This window comes from Mustela nigripes, chromosome 15 (genome assembly GCF_022355385.1).
Source record: "Mustela nigripes isolate SB6536 chromosome 15, MUSNIG.SB6536, whole genome shotgun sequence".
Classification (NCBI taxonomy): domain Eukaryota; kingdom Metazoa; phylum Chordata; class Mammalia; order Carnivora; family Mustelidae; genus Mustela; species Mustela nigripes.
The window spans coordinates 55401347-55424785 of NC_081571.1; the positions used below are offsets into that span (position 1 = coordinate 55401347).

The 23439-nt window shown below is 40.8% G+C and overlaps 1 protein-coding gene across 1 annotated transcript; it reads right to left on the minus strand.

Moving 5' to 3' along the window:
- Positions 1–704: 704 nt before the first annotated feature.
- On the minus strand, positions 705–23439 carry EDNRB (endothelin receptor type B). Its single transcript, XM_059377527.1, has 8 exons — positions 23261–23439; positions 21857–22406; positions 5994–6106; positions 5647–5851; positions 4112–4261; positions 3576–3709; positions 2907–3015; positions 705–1256 (listed from the first exon to the last, which is right to left on the minus strand). The coding sequence occupies exons 2-8, from the start codon at positions 22340–22342 to the stop codon at positions 1122–1124; spliced, it is 1332 nt and encodes a 443-aa protein (XP_059233510.1). The 5' UTR covers positions 22343–22406; positions 23261–23439; the 3' UTR covers positions 705–1121.

Here is a 23439-nt window from a genome sequence, read left to right on the forward strand (position 1 = left end):
GAGAGCGGTTTTCTAGTAGTTATTTACAAAAAGAATACAAAAATTAGTAATAAGCTTGACAGGTAGCTGTTAAATTGATTAATCTGCGTGATTTAAAAAGACAGTATTATCATTACCATATGAGACCTATGCCAGAGACGATTTTAACCACCGTCTGTGGGAGAGAATGCTGCTTTCTCCTGGGCTGTGCGGACACGGCTCCAGGCACCACGGACGCTGTCCACGATGGCGCTGCTGACATTTCTCCATCGTAAAGGTGTGAACGCTGGGGCCAGCCCTTTGTATCATCATCTGCATGTCCTATATCGTAGCTAAGTATTGACAGATGACAAAACTAAACAAATAGTGTTTGAACTACAATATTGAAAGAAGAAACATGTTTTAATAATCCCCCCCAAATTGTGGGTAACGTTTTCTTTGCAGAGTACATGAATGGGAGATTTCAAAGCAGTCTTTTGGGATCGCATTCCATAGCTCCTCTCTCTTTCCCTTGGTGACATTTGATCTTATCCGAACGTAGAAAGGTTAATGATTTTTGAAAACCTCAATCTCCCTTTCTGATACTACCTCCTGATCCTTCAAATAGGTTTCTCATGTCAGAAAAATACACCAGCTAACCTGCTTTCACATTTTATAACCTAACCAATGGTGTGACACCATGAATAAAAAAGTTCTTTTGAAGGATTAAAAAAAAAAAAATCAAGTTGAGTCATTTAAACTTTATTTAAAAATGCCATTTTAAAAAACACCATTTTCCTTTATATCAGATTCACATTAATTTAAAAAATAAACCTCTTTAATAGGAATGCAGAGTGAGCTCAGCTTAAAGGTAAGTGGGGCAAAATATACTGGAAGCTATCAAGAGCTACTCTGGGTGCTGACTGTAAAAAATTAAGTGCTTTCATGATGAGGCTTTCCCAATTCTCCCTGCTTTTCTTCGCCTGCTGTAAACAGCTCATGAAATGTCATGTGTCACTGTGAGTGTTAAGAGAAGAATCACTCTTTCATTCTTACATTGTTTTGTGCAAGCGCATGGTTGTTTTGTTTTGGCAAAGACCTCCTTGATTTAATGACTTCTGTCCACAAGAGAGAATGTGGCATTAAGTGAATATGCCTTCTTTTTAAGATGAGCTGTATTTATTACTGGAACGGAAGTTGTCATATCCGTGATCATTAGCTTTGAACTTCAAGCAGGACTGCTTTTCCTCCAAGGACTGTTTTTCTTCAAATGACTGGCACCAGCAGCACAAGCACGACTGCACAAAGCAAAAGAACTCGTTACTTGTTGACACCAGTGACATTGGGTTGACTCCTCCTACTTTCTGGGGTTCTGACTTTCTTGGCATGGTCAGGAGCTCTCAGCCCCTTTCTTTCCATGCTCTCTTATTCTTCCCTTTAACAATATATGATTACGTAAGTCATATATGATCATTTTTTAAACCAGAAAATACAGAAAAGGGTCCCTGGGTGGCTCAGTGGGTTAAAGCCTCTGCCTTTGGCTCGGGTTATGGTCTTGGGGTCCTGGGATCGAGTCCCACCTCGGGCTCTCTGCTCAGCAGGGAGCCTGCTTCCTCCTTTCTCTCTCTGCCTGCCTCTTTGCCTACTTGTGATCTTTCTCTATCAAATAAATAAATAAAATCTTAAAAATAAACAAAAAAAAATACAGAAAAAGTGTCTATCAGGAAAACTCATCTTTTCATTAAATTTAAAGGGAAAAGCCACTTAAGGCTTGATACTTACTCTTGATTACTTGAAAAATTCTTATAATATCTGATAAATATATAACTCAAGACATTTTTTATGCAAATGGAAATACTACACACATCCATACACGTGACTGTATATGTGTGTGTTTGTAGAAGTGTGTGTACAATTCATCTTAATATAACTGTGCGGTATGTGCTAGTCCATAGCCTGCTTTTGACATCTTCCCGTGTCAATGAACTTAGTATTGTATTGCCGGTTTGTGTTAGGCACATGTTATGGTCATGTGCCTTTTCAACATTATCACACAATAAACTTATAACGTATACAAGTGTCTCAGTTTTGTTTGTCCAATTTCTTTTCTTGGATTTTTTTAAATCCAAAACTTTGTTCGTACTGTTTGCTTTCTGATAATCTGTATGTCTAAGAAAGCGGAAGGTCCACTGTTTTCTGTGCTATAAAATGAGGGAGTTGATCTTGATGAATATTCTTGCTCTGAGATCCATGAGTCTATGAGACTGACTTAGTTTTACAAGGAAGCCAAGTTCTTTCCAGGAATGAACTCCCAGGGACAAATGGGTCATGTCCATATCAGGGAAGGGGACTATTTCATTCATGTTAGATTCTTAAAGGAGTCAATGAATGGATGGATGAATGTTACAACGCAAGTGGCCAAATCAAGAATAATGACACATATTCCATGTCAAGTAGCACATCTCTGCTATACAAACAAGGTGGAAAAGAGGAGGTAAAACCTCAATTAAATGTCTTCATTTGGCTTGCTATTCTCACGTCCAAATGAGTACTATAACTAAATGAGTTAAAATCCAAACCATGCTGTGCAGTCCCAAACCTCCCAAAAATGGGAACTGTGCATTTAATTCATGTTTAGCTCTTATTTGATCAGATGATATCTGTCAGACATCACTATATGTACTTTTTGCTAGTTTCCTGAGCATTTCTAGGAGTACCACTGATCGGTTGAGGTGGTGGGGACTAGCTGAGGAGGATTTATAGGTGGAAATCAAATAGAGTGATTTATGAGCAGAACCCACATTTAAAAAAAAAATCATTCGTGATGTAATGCAAGGGAAAACTGTAAAACAATTTACTAAATCTCTTTAGATAAAAGTATGAATAGTTTGGGAAGGCTATATTTGATGCTAGGCCAAAAAGAGCTTTTTATTTTGAAATAATCCTACCTTAAAGCAGTTTTTGAATCTTTTGCTCACCAAATACAGAGCTATAGGATTAATGCAGGAATTCAGGGAAGCCATGTTGATGCCAATGTAGTCCAATACCAACAAAAAGCTGCAAAACACGACCCAAATATGTCTGTGAATAATATGCTGCTTTACGCATGTATTCTTGGCAAACTCTGGAGTTTTTGTGAAGGAAAAAGTTATGCATATCCTTAATTTTTGGCTTTATCACTGGTCTTTGCTAAGGATGACCTCTATCTCTCTGTCTCTCTCCCCCTCTTTCTCTCTGCTAGCAAACCCCTCCTCCCATGCCCAGTTCTCTCTTAAACAATAAAATCTCATTTGAAGTGTGGAGGCCAGCTGCTAAGAAGGCTTCACAAAGTGTGCAAAGGAGACTCTGAGGTGGAATTTCCAATTGTGGCACCCACTCATCACATTGACAGCTCTGCCTCTCCATTTCCAGTGTTCTCACAAGTCCCCTTGATTCTTTCCCCTACAACAGGGGTGAAGACCAAAAATGGGAATCTTAATTGCTCCCTAAAGACTAGCAAAATGGTACTCTCTCTGCTATGAAAGGGATCAGCGGGAAACAAAACAAAACAAAACAAAACCCAAAAACTTCTGAATGGCATTTACCTACAAAAACTTTGTCTATTTTATGTTTCTTACCTCAAAAGCTCACATCTATTAGGATCATTCGGGTTATAAAGAGTGAGCTTCAAAATCCTGCTGAGATGAAGGGGAAGCCAGCATAGGGCGAAGACAAGGACCAGGCAGAAGACTGTTTTGGCTACTTCCCGTCTCTGAAATAAAACCAGAGCCAGAGACTAAATAGATGGTTCAGATAATCACAGCGGTCTCTCTTCCCAAACAGAACCTTTAATATTGTTTACAGAAAGTCCGTGGTATTTGTAAAAATCCTGAACACAGAGTTTTAAGTTGAATAGTTACTGTGAATTAGAACTAAATTGACCTCAGATTCATCTTTAAAGAGTAATGGCTCTTTCTAGATCCTTTTAGATTAGGTAGAATAGAATATCTCTAGATAGAGAATAAAAAAGATATTCTTTTGTCTATTCAAAAAATACCAGAAGCAAGAAAAAGGAAATACACTTTAGTATATAATAATTTTTATTGCTATAATAATTTTCTAATTCATAAGCACCATTGTAATCGTGAGTCAGCACATATTTCTGTTCTCTTACCTGCTTTAAGTGGTCATTTAGAGCAATCTGCATGCCACTCTTCTTTCTCAACATTTCACAGGTCATCAGGGTATAAAAAAAAGCAGTGATGGCCAATGGCAAGCAGAAATAGAAACTAAACAGCCACCAATCTTTAGCTGTCTTGTAAAACTATGGCAAAAAAAAAAAAAAAAAGAGAGAATTGCATGATTATCATTCCTCTGTAAAAAAAAATCTATATGCCAAGTGCTAAATAAAAAGACAAACAAACAAACAACATACTCATCAAGGAATAATTATCTTCTAAAGTAGATCCATTTCATAGAGGCTGTATAGAATCTTTGAGGCCACATCTACTGAACAAATAATTAAATACTTACACTAAATGAAATAAACTTTCCCTAAAGAGCATTTTAATTCTCTAAGGCAGTGTGCTGCAATTATGCACAAAAATTTAAGCAGTTGGGTAAAATTTAAAAATATGTGGTATTCCAAATATTTTTGCCTTCACATAAGCAAATTATCCGTAATGTATTCATGCAAAATACCATATCTGAATATGTAAAGACGCCCTAATGTTTAAGAGGTTTCACTTTTTAACAAATTTGTTTTCTGGAAAAAAATTGATGTGGAAAGGTCTGTACAAATCATTTTGCTAAGAAATGTGTAAATCTAATTTATAATTGGAAAATCAAAGCTGCTTAGGACTCATGCCTTTTATTCTATTTCTGCTCTTTTTGCTTTGTTTTTAAACTCTTTCTCCAAATATATCCATGTTGGAGTAGAATTTATGTCATCTGTGCAGTACTTTTCCCTTTTAACTGATAAAACAAGAAGTCAGCAATCTCATTCTCAATTTCCCATTAATGTCTCACTTAATTCTTTTCATTACCATGATATATGTAATCCTTAAACTTGTATGTGGTCTTCTTATAGATAAAATAGAAAATAATCCTTGTGACACCTGGACCAAGTGCATTAACTTCTCCTGACCCATTATGGTGCGAAGAGCCTTTTGCACTTAAATGACGATGTGCTGACAAGTACCAGCATTGCCATTTCCCCCTATTTCGTGAATAAACATTCTTGAATAAATAGCCAAGATGAAAAATTCTTTGCAACAGCAGCTCTCCCTTCTCAGAGAGGACAGCCTTGCCGTGCAGAATCCATCCACATCAGGCCATCTTCTGCTCGATCGTTCACTGAACCATCCACTCCCTCTGATGACCGCTGTGCTGTCTTACGCAGAATATGCAGTGGTTGTCAGTCCTTCTGGGCAAGCTGAGTAGAGAAGCTATAAATTCAGATCGATTCTCTCAGGTGAACTTGGTTTATCTGTATCCCTGGGCACCAGGGGATTCTTGCCTAAGTAGTGACCTAGCTTCCTGCAGCGTGGGTCATTAGTCACCATTCTCCCCACAGTCCTGGGGCTTACGCTCTTAATTTATGCCAAGGACAGTCATGAATCAATAGCTTCCCAAGAAGGGAGGGTTGGGGGAAAGTAGCTAAATATTTATAAGGCCAGAACAGAAAGGAAAGGAAAAGGCAAAATTCACCTGCATGAAGGCTGTTTTCTGAGTAGGAAGAAGCAAGCAGGTTCGCAGGTAACGTCCTCTGTAGTCGAAGGTTATAATATCAAAAGCCATGGCTTCAGGGACAGCCAGAACCACAGAGACCACCCAAATTAAAACAATTTCTACTGCTGTCCATTTTGGAACCCCGATTCCTTTAATTCGACTCCAAGAGGCAACGGCTCGATATCTGAAGCACAAAATAGAATTATCTGTCAAGTTGGCAGAGCCTGTTTCATTGAATTACATAGTTTATTTTCTAAGTAACAAAGCAATCACTTGTATCCTGAGCTCGTGTTCAGGATATAGCTGGCTTAAATATCCACTCTTACCTGTCAATACTTAGGGCACACAGACTCAACACAGTGATGCCCACGGAGGCCTTCTGTATGAAAGGCACCAGCTTACACATTTCAACTCCGAAGGGCCAGTCCTCCGCCAGCAGCTGCATGAGAAGACATGAAGGTCCGTGAGGGAGATACTCACACAGTGCCCTCTGAACCGCATTACTTACTGGACCGTAATTAGCATGTGGGAGTAAGATAAGCAATTCCAGCTCTTACTGCTTTACTCATGGACTACTCCTTTGAAAAGCACCAGTGTTCGATATATGGATCAGGACAGTGGTTGGGAATAATGAAAACGCAGCCAGTTCATGAGAATTTGTTATGCATACACAGTAGCTTAGGGTCAGGATCTCGACCATGGGGCCAACCGGGGTCAGTCTTGTAAGTTCCCCTTAGAAGACAGACCCTGCTGCCCTGCAAACATCTCTTATACTGCCATGGAGTCTCACATGCTTAGGTCATGGCCAAACCAAAATAGAGACTATAAATGTTAAAAACAGATGATAAACATTCCTCAGCTGGGGAGATTAGACCACTTCTACAGAGAACAGTGCGGGCATCTGTATACTTACTATTTACTGTAGTCAACTTGACCGCCCAGTAGCTCAGCAGTAATAGTTACTCACTGCTCCATGAACGCTCCAGACACACTCCTGTCTTAGGGCTTTACTCTCAGTATCTCCCTATTCTGAAAGGCTCTTTCCCCACAGATCTACTCCGTGAACTCCCCTGCCTTCCTCAGATTTTGCTCAAGGCTAGTATTTTCAACATGACCTACAGTAGCCACCTTGTTAGGTCGGCAAAGTGTCCGGTACCCATCTATCTTGCCCTACTCCACTTTTCTTTTTATCTATAGCACCTATCAACAATTATTGCATGGATTATAACATTTACTTGTTTGTTTTGTTTTATTTTTGCACTCCAGCATCCCTACAGTATAAGACAGAATAAGGTCTATGCAACCACCTAATACACTTCCTGCCATGTAGCAGATGCTTAATATTCAAGCCCCCCAAATACAGAAGCACGAGCTCTACAAGGAGCAAAAGACAAGAGTTCTTGCTATTACACATATGTTTCTGCAATCGTCTATTGTTAAACACAGTTATTTTGTTTCCTAATACAACTGGGTGGTGCCTCACACTGGTTAATGAATCACTTTAGGTAAACATCTGGATTGAGTGGTCATGAGGTTTTGAAAATAAAGGAAAGTTTTTCAAATTGCTGTTTTTTTAAAAAAAATGTTTTAAAGAATAATCTTCCCAAAGTGAAAATTATTTTGAAACACAATGGGTCTTTCCGTCCTTTCACTAGTGAGAGGGTTCTTTGTGGAGTGTGTCGAGTTGGGTGATTATTATACTTATGGCACCAAAGGCTAAAATGAGTCGAGTATAAATATACCTTGGAGCTCCAACACGAGACCCATTTCTTTTCTAAATTAGATATGAAAAGTTACACTGTCATTGAGGACAGATGTTGGCAAATTTACACGGATATGCTTAATCTAGGGTCCTGGAAATCTATACGGCCAAGCAGGAAAGGAAGAGGGTGTAGGAAGGTTAGTGGTGTCAGTCAGCGATAGAGAGTGGCGGGGTGTGGGGCAAATCACATCTAAAAGGAGAAGTTGCTAAAAAGCAAGATGCAATTTTTGCCAAGAAATTAAAAAAAAAACAAACTAAAACCAAACCAAAACAAAAAAATCCTCTTGAATTTAGTCAAAAAAGTTGTTTATATAAAACCTCATAATTATAAAAGTTGTCAATTAACTCACATTTTTAAAAAACACTGTCATAGGGGCACCTGGGTGGCTCAGTGGGTTAAAACCTCTGCCTTTGGATCAGGTCATGATCCCAGGGTCCTCGGATTGAGCCCCGCATTGGGCTCTCTGCTCAGTGGGGAGCTTGCTTCTCCCTCTCTCTCTGCCTGCCTCTCTGCCTACTTGTGATCTGTATCAAATAAATAAATAAAATCTTTAAAAAAAATCACTGTCATGTAACACCGTATTAACAAAAATGTATCTGTGGCCCAACTAGTATCCACTTGTGACTTCTGGATTAATCAGTTAACTCAGAATTCTGCTCATTCATTCATTCATTCAATATGTGCCAGACCCCATTCTGAGTATAGGGTGCATATCAATGAACAAGGCAAACTTCCTACTCTCATAAAGTTTATAATCTAGTGAGGGAGGTAGATTAAAAGAAACACAAATATTTTATATGTTATCACCCAGGCATTGTCCTATGAAGAGAGTATGGTGGGATTTGGAGTAATTTTTTGATATGATTCTCAACAAGGTCTTTCTGAAAAGGCAATGTGCGAGTAAGGGACAAGACTAAAATAAGACAGTAAGCCATGCAAAGAACATTCTGGATAGAGGAAAGAGCAAGTGCAAAGGTCCTGGGGTAAAAATGAGTAAAGAAGCCTAGTGAGCTGAAAGGACAGGAAGAAGGCTATCAAGGCTATAGTGGAGTGATCCAGGCCAAGTGTCTAGGAGATGAAATGGTAGAGAAAGGAGTTGGGATAATTTTTCAAAGAAATACATTGCAAGTTTTTCAACAGGGAAATGGCACACTCTTATTTATGTTTTTAAAATGATCTCTGTAGCTGCTCAATGTGGAATAGAATGTGGGGTCAAGAAAGGAAGCTTTGATACGAGCTTGTGGTAAGCTGGAGCCTGTGGTGACCTGGGGCTGAACAGAATGCGTTGTAGATGAAAGATTGAGCCTGCAGGACTTAGTATGGGGTGGGTATGTGGAGTCAGGAAACTTTAAGCGGTTTGCCATATGAATGATGGAGACATTTACTGAATTGGGGGAAGACTCAGGCAACTTCAGGTCTGAGCCACCTATGAACTCCAGATACTTTAAAAGAACTTGGAAACCTAAGAATAAAAAGGTTCTAAACAGTTCCAGGGACTCTATCAGACTAGTTTGTTATAAATTATCCAGACAATATTCTTTCTTTTTTTTTTTCAAGACTTTTTAAAAATTTATTTATTTGTCAGAGAGAGATAGGGGCAGCAGCAGGCAGAGAGGCAGGCAGAAGGAGAAGCAGACTCCCCGCTGAGCAGGGAGGCTGATGAGACACTTGATTCCAGGACCCCGGGATCATGACCTGAGCCGAAGGCAGTGGCTTATCCAACTGAGCCACTCAGGCATCCCTAGATGATATTCTTTCTACTAATTCTGGTTGTCCTTAGATAGACTGGGAAAAAGATAAATAAATAAAACAAACCTAATGCCTATATGGCACTTATAATGGGTTAGGCATTATTCTTAGCACTTTACACCTATCATATCCCTGAAATCTGCAAAGAAATCCTATGAGATAGTACTACCGATGTGCGTTTCATAGATAAGAAAACTGAGGCACTTAGAAGTTTATTACTATGTTATGTTGGTTGTCAGTATGTCCACAAATTCTTCACTACTCCTCCTGTCAAAAGGTGAAGGCTCATTTCCCTTCCCTTGGAGATGTGGGTTGGCTTTAATCACCTGCTTTTAATAATCAGAATGTGGCAAAAGGGATGACGTGTGACATCTGAGACTAGTTCACAAAAGGCCTGTGGCTTGCTCCTTGCCGTCTGGTGAATCACTCATTCTTGGGGAGACCAGCTGCCATATCAGGAGGACACTAAAGCCCCTTTATGGGCAGACAGCCAAGGTGTGGAACTGGGGTCTCCTGAAAATGACTCACCAATGTAGGAATGAGAGTATCCTCCAGCTTTAGGCCAATCTTCAGAAAACTGTAACCCTTGAGAAATATCTCGACTGCACTCTCATGGGAGAGGGACTCTGAGTCAGAACCATTCACTCTGGTTCCTTAATTCAAGACCCACACACAAAGTGTGAGATAATAAATGTCTATTGTTTCAAACCACTAAGTTTTGTGGTTATTTGCTTTTCCTCATTAGACAAGTAATACAGCTGGCCTTGGTTTACTTGGTTTATTACTCACATAAGTAACAGATCCACATTAGAACCCACATGGTCTGATTCTAGAGTCTATATAGGGTTTTGCCGAAACTGACCACAGAAAAACGATGGTTTAGAATCAAATCAATTTGAGTATTTGTAAACCCATAGCTGTGTGTCAGATAATGGTAAAATATCTAGATGCAGAAGTAAATTTCTCCTAATTACCTCATTATTTTACTTATTTTAATCTTTAAGATATTTTTATTTTTTGAATTTAAAAACAATATTTTAAAGATTTTGTTTATTTATTTAACACACACACACAGAGCATAAGCAGGGGGAGCAGCAAAGGGAGAGGGGGAAGCAGGCTCCCCACTGTGCAGGGAGCCCAGCATGGGGATTTGGCCTGATCCCAGGACGCTGGATTATGACTTGAGCCAAAGGCAGGTGCTTAACAGGCTGAGCCACCCAGGTGCCCTCCCTTAGCTATTTTATTCATATAATATCTAAAACTTGGGAAATTTTCAAATATCCTATTTTCTTAAACTATATGCAGATATGCAAATATTAGTCTCCCATAGGTACAACCATCAAACGAATCAAGATGAATGAGTGTCCAGGCCACTGAAGGGAAAAAGTCTGGCCAATGGAAATGGGCTCTGCACTGAATCTAGGCCCTGTTTTGAGGTTACTGTTGGTTTTGGCTCAGCCTAGAAATTGGGTGATTGCTCTTCATACCACTGGGAAGCCTGCAGCCCAACCTCTGACCCAAGTCATCATAGGACACAGGGATACACAAACTGAAAATTGTAACCATTCTCTTCAAGTTCAGCACAGCGATAGTCAGAAATCTAATCATAACTGAGGGACTACAATTTTCTAATCTACCCCTCCAAAAAGAAAGGAACTGTAAACTAGGGAGTATTAACCTTCATCCGCTTTCAGCTTTTCATTACTTTTTGTAGCTCCTGAGAGCCACAAAAGATGAGTGGCAAAGCGCCAGATGTCACTTCTATTATTTCATCATGAGAAGGGTGACTTTGTAACCCCTGCCTCTCTCCCATCAGAAGGCCTTCTGGAGACACTGAGAGGCCAGACACCCAGTCACAGAAACCAGGCCCACTACTGATGCTCATCTTAGTCTTAAAGGCTTCCAATAAGTCTTGGACAATTTAGTGCTGGGAGCTTATTTAAAATGCAAAGACATCAACTTTTTGTTCAGAGGTAAACAAAACCCTGAAGGAAGGTGAGGGAAAGCTACTTAAGTTTAAAATCAAAAATCACTCTCCACCAAGACGCCATCTTTACATGTGGTGAAAGAATGTTCTTAGAGGGGACACCTGGGTGGCTCAGTCGGTTAAGCCGCTGCTTTGGCTCAGTACATGATGCCAGCGTCCTGGGATTGAGTCCCACATTGGGCTCCTTGCTCAGCAAGGAGCCTGTTTCTTTCTCTGCCTCTGCCTGGCACTCTGCCTGCTTCTGCATACTCTCTTTCTCTCTCTGACAAATAAATAAATAAATGAAATTAAAAAAAAAAAAAAGAATGTTCTTAGAGATTTTTATAACTGGAAATTAATTATTTTGCTATTTTTTGACAAAAATCAACATCCATTACCTAATGTGAAGCCCAACAATACAGCTTTCCTCTTTGTAGGGGAAATTGGTTCCTTTTATTGCAAGAGGAAGCAATTCTGACTCTAAATCCAGCAATAACAACCTCTTATTCCTTATGTTTCGTTTTTTCTTGAGACTTTACCCCGCTCAATGACAAAACCTAAGGGCAAGATCTGAATACTGAACACAAATCAAGCATGCAATCAAACAAGTCTCCTTAATTGCAAAGTCAATGTTAGAGTTCTGTATTGTTTCTAGGTCCCTGTGACATGAGTTAAATTTTTAGATTCTGCTTAAAAGCAAACTTGAATACATGTTACCTACTATTTATTAAATGTGAGCCAGTTAGAAAATACTCCCATTAACTGTTACTAGTTTTCACATTGTGATGGCTCATCCAACAAAGAGATTTTTTTACCGTTAGGTCCTAGAGCAAAGTGGTGTCCATTTGACAAATGAGAGTCCATGCTTGTGCTGATCCCTTTCCCCTACGGCTTATACAGCTCCCCTAGAACATTTCTTTTATATGAATAAAAACAAATAAATGAATCAACACTAGATTGAAAAAAGATGTGATCATACTGATTATAAGGTTTTACTCAAAGATGACCATGACTTTATAACTTTATGTTGCAATAGCATAGAAAAAGTCCATGGCATCCAAATACATTATTTTTATATTATGGAGTTTTTTTCTTAATTTCTAAAAGGGTAAACAGCATGAACAGGAAATAAATACATTTTCTTTATAAGTATTTTTAAGTGAGTCCTACAAAGTCTCCAACTGAGGGATTTACATTTCTTATCTTCTCTTTCTCTCTCTCTCTCTCCCTCTCTCTCTCTTTTTTTTTTTTTTTTTTTTTTTTTGCTTAAGAGGATATACTGAGTTTTAACTGTTTACTTGTTTCAGATATTCTGTAACATTTATAATGTCCAGCATAGTGCCTGGCACACAGTGGCGACTCATTAAAAGCTTGTTGATTAGCAGTGAACGAGCTCGTGGAAAGATGAAAAGAATGAATGTGATCGTAAGACAGAAACCTTGTGATTAACATTTTTGTCATGAACTTTCAGTTCTCATATTTGAAACCAATTCTATTTATTTATTTATTTATTTGACAGACAGAGATCACAAGTAGGCAGAGAGAGAGGAGGAAGCAGGCTCCCTGCGATGGGGGGCTCCATCCCAGGACCCTGGGATCATGACCTGAGCTGAAGGCAGAGGCTTTAACCCACTGAGCCACCCAGGCGCCCCTGAAACAAATTCTTCAGAGAACAGAGAGGGCTATGCATTTATATTTTTGTATCGTCCAATCCCTGCCCTTCCTTCCTCCTTCCAGATCAGGTATTCTTGACACATGAAGCCAGGGTCATTAAGGGGTTGAGGATGATGGGTGGCTCTTCTCTTTTCAGAGTTCTGCCTTCCAAGCAGGCTAGAAAATGTGAAAAGCAAAAACTCCTTTCCGTCCTCTCTTCCTCAAAGCTGCCAGGGAAATGAATGACATAAAACAGAACCTACCGTTTCTCACTGTCTCATGGGATCCTACAAGGAGCGTTAGTCGTAAATTTGATGGAGATGAGTGACGTAAGCGTGGAGATGCTGTAGGAGATGATTATTTCAGAGGCTGGGTGAGCAGCGTATGAGCAAACACCAGGGTTACTTGGCCAGATTGCTGTGATAAGCTGTGAACATTGCCTTCAAATGGCTGGAGTACAGAAATGTTTTTACAACAAGAGTCAAAAGAGGTAAAAGAATGGAGCGGTCGTGTTTCACAACTTTGGGAAAGGGTGTATTCTTCATTTTCTTTCTCTGTTTTGTAGAGCTGGTAAGAGTTTTTCTGGATTTGAACTGGCTTTTTAAAGACAGAACAGCCTCATTCAAGGATTTCCATTTCTTTTTAAAATCACACATAGGGACAGAATTTAAAGTAAGCTGATGGTCAAATACGTAGAAAATATTTTTTGACGTATAGTGTCCCTGTGCCCTTAGGGACAAATATCAATTACAAATTCCATCCTGCACTCATTAAAATGCTCTATACACTAAAAATTAAGTCATGTGGATTAGAAATATGTAGGTCAGAAATAATGCTGGCTTATCCTTCAGGGATGACACTTAAACAGACCACAATGTGAGCAGTACCTCCTGGCATTGCGAAAGTCGGAGGCTCTGTCTCTGGGAATTTTGCATGCCCACCAACAAAACAGGGTTTTCCCCATTCTGGAAACATTCCTATGGCTTGCCGAAATAGAATGATGAGTCCATGAAGATGAATTAAGTTTCTCGAAACAAAATCTCCAGGAGAAGCAAAGAGACAGAAAAAAAAAAATAAATAAATAAATAAATATCTTAGGAGAAATTTAAGTTCACTTTAAATATATTTTCCTACAAGTGTTACAGTGAAATCTATTTCCAAGTCTGTGACAGGTCAATATAGAGATGGCTACTCTCCTCTTATCTGAACTGAACATATCCCTAGTTTGTGCCTAAAAGCTCAGACACATTACACATTCTGAAGAATTCAACAAAGAGCATTAAGAAATGCTCTTTCCTAAACCTAGCTTCTTAACAGAGTTACTTATCTGAACTCTATCTTCTAGGATCCCTAGGACACCTGAAGAAGCAAGAATTACAACTCCATGGTCTCGTGGCTTAGAAAGAGATTTGCAAACTTTGTGAAGTTTGCGAAGTTTGCACAAACTTTATTAAATCATTTCATGTCTTAAACTGTATTCTATCCAGAGATTATCTTAGGGAACACTGGTAAGATACGATGCGAAGACTTGATTACCATGGAATCTAAAAGCTCTTTAAAATAATTTGGAAATACTGAGTGTGGACGGGGGGAAGATTTGTACAATGTAAACATCCAGAGAATAGTTTTCCTCCTTTCTGGAACCTACAATGGAGTTAACGAGGAAAGAAGTAGAGAGAGGACACAAGTCAGGAGGCCTGGGTATGGTCGAGAGTCTTAGGGTCAGAGAAGGGGCAAGAAATGCGTCAGTCCACTTTGCTAATACATTTCTGACTCAAGCATGACCCTCCTTCTCTCTTACCACCACACTTTGGCTGTTTTCTTTTTTCGTTTACATTTTCACCAGAGGGTCTATAGGAGAAGAGAAATAATCAATCCCTAAAATAAAAGCACTGGGAATAACAGAAATCTAAGAAGAGAGGACTTGTTGGCTAAGGTATATCCAATATCCAATACACCACACTGTTTCCCAAACATAACCCATCTCGTCTTAACTCTGCAAAGTCCTGAAAGAGAATGTTTCACATCATAAATTACATCTTGAATCTTATTTCAACTTGGGCTTTATCTGTCAACACCCTTTAAAGCACTTAATCACTTATTAGCATTTGGCATGTTTCTCTAAAAATAATCAACTATAGCATATTAGCCACATGGAGATAACCTTATATGGTTTTTCTTTGAGAAATGAAGAACGTGGCTCCCTGGCCTTGAAACAACAGTGTCTTGGCTCTGTCATCCTCTTGTATAGCTATGGAAATATCTTCAATCTTGAGCGACTCATTTAAAGTGAGCAAAGAAAAGATGTAAAGCCTTTGATAGATAAGCCTTCCCATACTGAAAGGAACATTGCCCTGATATTTTAAGAGGCTTGGATTTATGGAGTGACCAAGTGGCAGATCAAAGGCAAATGCAAGAAGTAGCATAAGGTTAACCTAGGGAACTTTGATCACCCAAGGCCGAGAGTTTGCCAATCATTTTGTTACAGGAGTCCACGTATGGAACCATGAATTGGGAATATGAAATCTCAAGTTTCTGGGTTATTTGAATTATGCTATTAACCTATTATTTAATTATGACTAATATCTTCATAAAGGATGAGGAGCAAATATCCTCCTTTTTCCATCTAAGCAGTTATAAAAAATATGGCTAGAAAAGTCCACTGTCCTGGGGCACCTGGGGAACTCAGTCCATTAAGCCTCTACCTTCAGTTTAAGTCATAATCTCAGGGTCCTGAGATCAAGCCCAGCATCAGGCTTCCTCCTCAGTGGGGAGCCTGCTCAACACCACCACCCCCTCCCTGCCTCGGCTCTGCCTGCCTCCGCTCTGCCTTCTTACTTGCAATCTCTCTCTTCGCCTCAGATGAATAAATAAAATCTTAAAAAAAGAAAGAAAGAAAGAAAAGTCCCCTGTCCTTACATTTATGTATAACATCTTTTGTCAAGAAGCATCTGTCTTGGGGAGCCTGGGTGGCTCAGTGGGTTAAAGCTTCTGCCTATGGCTCAGGTCATGATCCCAGGGTCCTGGGATCGAGCCCCGCATTGGGCTCTCTGCTCAGCAGGGAGCCTGCTTCCCCCTCTCTGTCTCTGTCTGCCTCTCTGCCTACTTGTGATCTCTGCCTGTCAAGTAAATAAATAATAAAAAAAAAAAAAAGCATCTGTCATGTATTGACTGTTGACGGCACTAAGCTAGGTGGATGTTGGGGTGTTAGTTTTATTTGTTAGTTGATTCTAGGCCATTCAGAGCTAATAGTCTAACTCTTTATTAGTACCTTTAGAAAGCTAATTCTTTAAATGTGTTGAATTGGTGCTCCTTAACATTTTTTCCACATCAAGTAAACGAATCTCAAGGTATCTAGGTTCTATTTGGGTTCAAGAACTTCTACTAGAACATCTCTAAATTCTACAAAAATTTCAGCAAAATATCTCAGTAACTTAATTGGTGTTACTATCTTAGAGGAAATCAGACTCCCCTATCCAGTGATACTTTTACTTCATGTATTGTTCTATGTGCATAAATCCCCATTTACTGACCAGAAAATTATAATTTCAAAAGTTAAATTTGATGGTGTTCAATTGACTTTGATTTCTAACTATGAAACGAGTAATCACATACACAAACTTGTTAAGCACTGGAAGTAGTGTAGGACTAGAAGTGAGAAAGGTAAGCTTTTTCAGAAAGATAGTGTCGCAAGCAGGAAATGTCTGATTACCTGACAAGGTCACTTCACTCAAAACTCATTTGTGCATTCAGTGAAGCAATTCCACGTTTTTACACGCCAGGGTTTAAATGTGAGGTGTATCCTACTTTAACTAGTTAAACATTAAAGATCAACAATTTTGCCTCTCAGAAGTATGAAGGCAGGCTTTTTGCCTCTAATAGAGCCTATAAAATCTTTTTTTTTTTTTTTTTAAGATTTTTATGTATTTGACCACAGAGAGAAAAACAGTGAGAGAAGGAACACCAGCAGGGGGAGTGGGAGAGGGAGAAGCAGGCTTGCCGCTGAGAAGGGAACCCGATGCGGGGCTTGATCTCAGGACCCTGGGATCATGACCAGAGCCAAGGGCAGATGCTTAAGGACAGAGCCACGCAGGTGCCCCGCCTAGAAAATCTTAATAGCAAAGCCATCCAATGGCTCTCCCATCACTGGACACAATTAAATGTGGATCTTTATCAAACAAATGTTCCTGTTGGTTACTGTCTTTACAGTTCACAAGCCAATTTGTTTGCAAATGCAGTTTGCTTACACATAAAGGAAGTTCGACTTGAGAATTAACTGTATTAACTTAGTTATCCATGACAATATAACACAGATTGAAAGTGTTAAGTAAAATCCAGAGATAAGTTAAAAACTCATTATTTGCTCAAGAATTTTTAATTGCTTGAGAAGTTAAAAGTTAAATAAATTTTAGCTTCAACTTGCCATCAAGATTTGTTAAATATCACTGCTAAATCAAACCAAACCAAACCAATCAACCAACCAACCAACCAACCAACCACAACATAAAACCTTCATAGCATCCGGAAGTATGCCCAGCTCTTTTGCTTTTCGCACAGCTTTGGCAACTTTGACATCAGGGTTACTACAACTTAGTTAGTTAGGTTCTCATCAGTAGCAGACATTTAGGTTACCGTATTCATTGCAGTCTACGCAGGAAGGGCACAATTTGTGAATAAGAAGAGATTCATCCTCACATCAGATATTTACAAATCCTGGCTTTTGGTTCAGGTATAGATATAGACCATGTACATGCCGGTATGGCGATCCATGTATATATTAGAGATGGGCATTAATACATGTATATCTGTGTGGAGATGTTACATAAAATAGTGATTCAGACTAAGATGACTATCATGCCCCTAGGGCACAAATGTAGAGAGAGCTATCACAATCACAAATGCACACATCCTTTGATTCAGGAGTTCTAGTTTAGAAATTTACCCTTCAGATATGGTCACACATGTATGCAAAGCCATTTGTATAAATATATTATTTGTAGTTATGCTTATAATGGCAAAAGCTGGGAAAAAAACCCCAAATTTATATTCTTATTCATACACACATACACACATAACATTTATTCTTTGCGAACCTAATGTCAGGCACTGTGCCAAATGATATTCACCTATCCATTTATATATGTACTTATATGTTCACATATATACATATAGAAATAGACGTAGAGACCTTTGAATATCCTCTTTGGATGACTGCAGTTTTCATTTTCACCTGGATAGCCTGATAGAACGTGCATGTTAGAGCCTAGCATATACTGCTGAGAAGGGTAAACCAGGCTCTTCTTTTCAGCATATTTAGGTAAATATGTGAGGCACTTCAACAGCTTCTCTCTGCTGGGTGTCCTCCAACACCTCTCTGGCCTTAGTCAGAGGAGTTCCTCTCTGACGCAAGATACCTGATAAGAAGATTGACTCTACCTGGAAGTTTCCAGAGACCCAGTCCCTTGAAGGAGTCAAGGAAGAAGAGATCTATAGCCTAAGGTTTGTCAGCATCTCACAGCAGCCCCTCCCTGGGAAGTTGTCTCTCATTCTACAGCAGCAGCAATGACTATGATAGTTTGGGATTTGCCAACTTTTTTGAGCACTGCATTTACTGAACCTTAGATTAATGTGATAGATTCACATTGACGTTTATGGTCCCTTGGGTGTGCCAACAGATGGGTTGGGTGGGTTCTATAAACACCCCAGAATTTTGTGAATGTTGGTTGCGTGTGTGTGTGTGTGTATGAATAAGAATGAAAATTTGCTTATGTTTTATATATAGATATATAAAATTAATATGCCATATTAATTATATATTTTATATAATATATACAGTGAACTGAATTCTGAAAGAGAATTGTAATACCCCACAAAAACAAAATTAGAACTCACTGATTTCACTTAAGTTACTTTGTGCTAAGTATCATACTTTAGCATGCTGAAATTCTAAATGCATTTTTAAAAACTTACTTAAATGTTTTCACAGTTATTTAGGGGCATAAATAGCTTTTATCTAGTCTGAATTGGGTTTTTGGTAAATAGAGCCTCCAGAAAAACAATGATATTATCCATTTTATATACTAAAGAACATTTGAAGAGGATTTCAAGAGATAGAAATCTTCAAATGGGGGGGGGTGGCACCAAGGTAGCTCAGTTGCTTAGGCATCTGCCTTCAGCTCAGGTGATGATCCCTGGGTCCTGGGATAGAGTCCTGCATTGGGCTTTCTGCCTAATTGGAGTCTGCTTCTCTCTGCTTCTCTGCTCCTCTACCACTGCCCCTCTCTCTACTAGTGCTCTCTCTCAAATAAATACATAAAATCTTAAAAAAAGAGAAATCTTCAAATGACTCAGATGAGAACTGAAAACATATGCCAAGTATCCTATTGTGTGTTAGCGTATCATATAATCCCACCAGTGTGCTCAAATGAGGTTCTAGCAATACTCCTGCGGGAGAAGGGCATGCTGTGTCTGAGCTCACTTAGTGCAGAGGGTCAGGGAAGACCACAGTTTCTAGGACCAGATGGATGCATTTGAGCTCCAGTTTCATCACTATCCAGTGGTATGACACTGGGCAAGTTACTTCTTCACCTCTCCAGCAGGTAGTTTTCCCATAAAACAGGAATGACAACAATATATCCTCCAGAGGGTTTCTTGCAGTGATTTCGTGAAATAAACCGAGAACCTGTGCATAATAGTTGGCATCCATTATTATTATATTATGCTTCAAGTGACACATATTTATGAACACCATAAAAATAAACCAAAGGCTCCCACATAGGATTCCATGTTGGCAAACATGGCAATGGGACCTTGTTCTTTGTGACGGATTTGTTTATGACCAACATAAATGACTAGATGGCCAGATTTGGAATGACTCATTAGTCTGTTTACTTCAGAAGTAAAAACACAGCTTTAACGGACTGAATGGTTTCAGGCAAAATGATGTAATTTACTAGGGAAATCATAAAGAAAATTGAAATGAAAGTAAAAGCTGTGTGCCCCCTTGGGAGTCAGATATCCTCTGGTTGATCGAGCATAATCATTTGACCAGACAGACAAAGTAAGATCGTCCTGGAAAAGCTTATTTCATCCGGCCTAGAAGCAACACATCTACAAGAAAATGTCCTCAACTCCATCTTCCACATAGCACTTGAGCTGCTGGCTGACTTAGGAAGGTCTCTGACTCAGAGACTGAGCTGGACATGTGGGGTTTTCTGAGATTTCCCCAGAGAGACCCTTCACAGGATTCTCTGCAAGCCTAGCAAACCTAGACTGCTATCTCCCTTTTCAGAAGGCTCTCGTTTAACACTTCTTATTTCTCAACACCTTGTACTCTACAGTTTCTCAAGTTAACTTTGGTGAATTGAATTGGAACCCTTTGCCAAATTGGAATGCTAAGACTTGGCCTGTGGGACTCCCAGACGAAGTAAGTGTGTCACCTCTGGCTCTAATAGAACTGTCACTGCATTTAAGGGAACTATTTCAGATGGTGCTTCTCCCAGGAAACACTCAGACTTCAGAAGAATGGGTTGCCATGCAGGATTTTAGGGTTTCTTCTATTTATCCCCCATTTGTGGGAGTGTTTCCTTCTAGAGCCTGGATCTTAATCTGAATCCTATTTCTAAACTTCAGAAATTGCTAAAATTCTCTTAAAGAATGGCTATTTGGATTAGGACTTAAAGGCATGGCTTATGGCTTATGGCTCAACAAAGATTGAACTTCCCTCCCCATGCTTTTCTAGCCCTCCATGCCATATTTTTCCCTTGTACTGAGCCCTGGACTACCTTCAGGAAAATTTCCAAAGCACCTTCCCATTCCTTTACTTTGGTCCTGTTCTTCTTTATGGCTTTCTATTGCTGATCGTGATGAGTAAGGAGAGTTTCACATACTTGCATGGGTCTTTAGAATCTTCCTGATCTTTCACTTAGGCTAGTCTTCTTAGCACTACAAAACCCCAGTAAGTGGGCTCTAACAGCCTCATTGTAGGTTCCAGGGAATTGAGACCCAGAGATGTTGGGATGTGTCTAGAGTTCCAAAGCAACCTGGAGTCAAATAATGTGGGGGTGTATGTCCTGTTCTAGCTCTCCCTGCCTGTTTCCTCTGGTGCCCATAGTAATCACAGTAATGTTAGCTACTGAAAGCCTTAAAGACCTCATATGGAAAGCCCCCCCCCCACCCTTTGGTTTGTTTACAGGGTAATGGGCGGGAGGGGGGAGGGGAGGTACAACTTGTACTCTGGACCTGATAGATTTGGGTCTATTTCCCACCTCCATCTCTTACTAACTATGAGACCTTGAGCATCTTATCAGTCATCTGTAAAAATGGAGAAATACCTACTTGTGGGTTGTCAAAAGTCCATTTCAGTGCTTGGCCCCCTGTAGACATGTGATAAAGAGTCGGTACAATACAGTCATTCACAGCAGGTGAACTGTGTTAGTGTACTCACTAGTTTGTGTCTTTTCTAACCCATTTGTTCCCCCCAAACCCATTCCAGCCCCTCTACTTTCAGGTCCCTCTACAAAAGTGCTTCCCAAGGTTAATGTGCATATGAATCACCTAAGTAACTTAAGACACAGATTCTGCTTTTCCAAGTCTGACCTGCACTTGCAGTTCTAACAGGCTCTCTGGTAATATCAGTCCTGCCAATCCACGGACCATACCTTTGCAGAGAGAATGGACCCAGTGAGCTGCGCTTAGGGACTAAATATAAATACTTAAGGACCAGTGGTTCTCAAGCTTTACAGTTCATCATCATCACACAAAGGGCTTGTTAAAATACAGACTACTGCACTCCATCCCAGAGTTTCCGAATCAGCAGGCTGGAGGTGCGGCCCTAAAATGTCATTTCTAACAAGTTCCTAAGTGATGCTGATCTTGCTGGGCTGGGGACTACACTTGATCTAAACTTAGCCTAAGTTTACTGAAGATCAGTAAGGAATTTATTTCCAATGATACTAACTTTAGGAGGCGATGGATCTTCTTGAGTAAGTGTCCCCCAAAGGCTGTCCCATCTCCCTCCTCCTAACTAGGCACCCTCCCAAAGATATTAACCCTTTACCTTGTAGACAGTGATGGGGATGTCAATGATGATGTGCAGCAGGTCTCCCAGAGCCAAGCTGGCTATCAAGATATTAGGGCCGTTTCGCATGCACTTGTTCTTGTAAATGATTCTCAGCAGTGTGGAGTTGCCGATGATGCCTAGCACAAACACTAGACAGGACACCACCGTGTTGATATACTTGAAAGTCTCCTTGATCTCAAAGGATTTTTCGCAGGGGGGAGGGGAGAAGGCGCGTCGAGGGGCTCCAGGTGTTCTCCCTGCTTTATGCATCTGCGGAGATGCAGAGGACCACGGCGCGCTGGAGTTGGAACCCCTCGGCCAGGAAACCTCAGTGGGGGGCGTCGTTATCTCTCCGTGCCCCAGAAGTGGCAGAGTAGCCCCGGCTGGCGGGAATCCTGGCTCTTCTCCTTGGACCCCCGCCACGCCGCAGGCGAGGATCAACGCCACCAGGGCGCGTCTGCCCCAGCTTAGCAGAAGCTGCATGTTGCTGCCTGCTCCAGTGGGCGTCCGGTGGCTGCTCTGCAGCTTTGAGTCTGCAGTTTTGAGTCTGGAGAAAGACAGGACGCTTGGGTCAGCTACCCCAGCCACGCCCCTGCTCCGCTCCCGCAGAGCGCAGCCGCTCGGCCACTACCCGCGCGCAAATGTAACTCAAGTTTGCGCGCCGGTGCTGAGCTGGTGCGCGTGACCCTCCTGCGCCGGTCGATTGTCCTTCCCGCTCCAGTTATCCCTGTGATTTTTGTTTTTTCCTCCCTGGCGTTCCCCCGAGGGATAAGTGACTCGCAGTGGCGCGGGGCATTCTGGAAGGGGTGTGCCAGGGCGAGAAGGATGGGTGTCCGAGGCAGAGCTCTGAGCTCCCTGGTGTGCCCCGAGGAAGCACGTACGTTCTGGCTACAGACGCGTGGGAACTGGGGAATCAAGGCACTTAGAGGCCAAGCGCAGACGCCAATCTGCATTTCGCTCCCCAGGGAACGCGGATTCCCGGTGTCTGAACCACAGGACTCCCCCGGGCGAGTGAAAGCCGCTACTTCCCAGCTGCCTGCGGCCGGAGTGCCCCCGCGCCCCCCGGAGTGCACCGACTGATTCAGACACTTCACTCGTCCGGCTTGCGGGAGTAGCAGCATTAACTCGCAAGCGTCTGCCCCTCAAAGTGACTTTTGACTCTCATGTGCTCTCCTCTTCCAACCTCCTTTACTCCAACAATACCATTCATTGTATTCTATACATCTTTTAAAAAAATTAGATTATATATATATATAGATATATATCTATATATCTATATATCTATATCTATATCTATATCTATATCTATATCTATATATATCCCCAACTACTAACCCAAGCTGAAGCCCCAGGATAAGGTTCAATCACTGATTTAATTCCACACCAAGGCAGAGTGTTTACCTCTCGAATCGGGAGCACCAGGCGCAGAGCGACCAGCGGTGACCTCCTTCCCGGGAAGCTCTGCTCGCAGCTCGCCTCCGCTCCGGGGGCGAGCACGCCTCCCTTCAGCCGCGGGCGGGTCTGGCTCTGACGAAACGCGGAGGGAATGCCAGACCAAGTAGCCTCCACAGCTCGCTCGG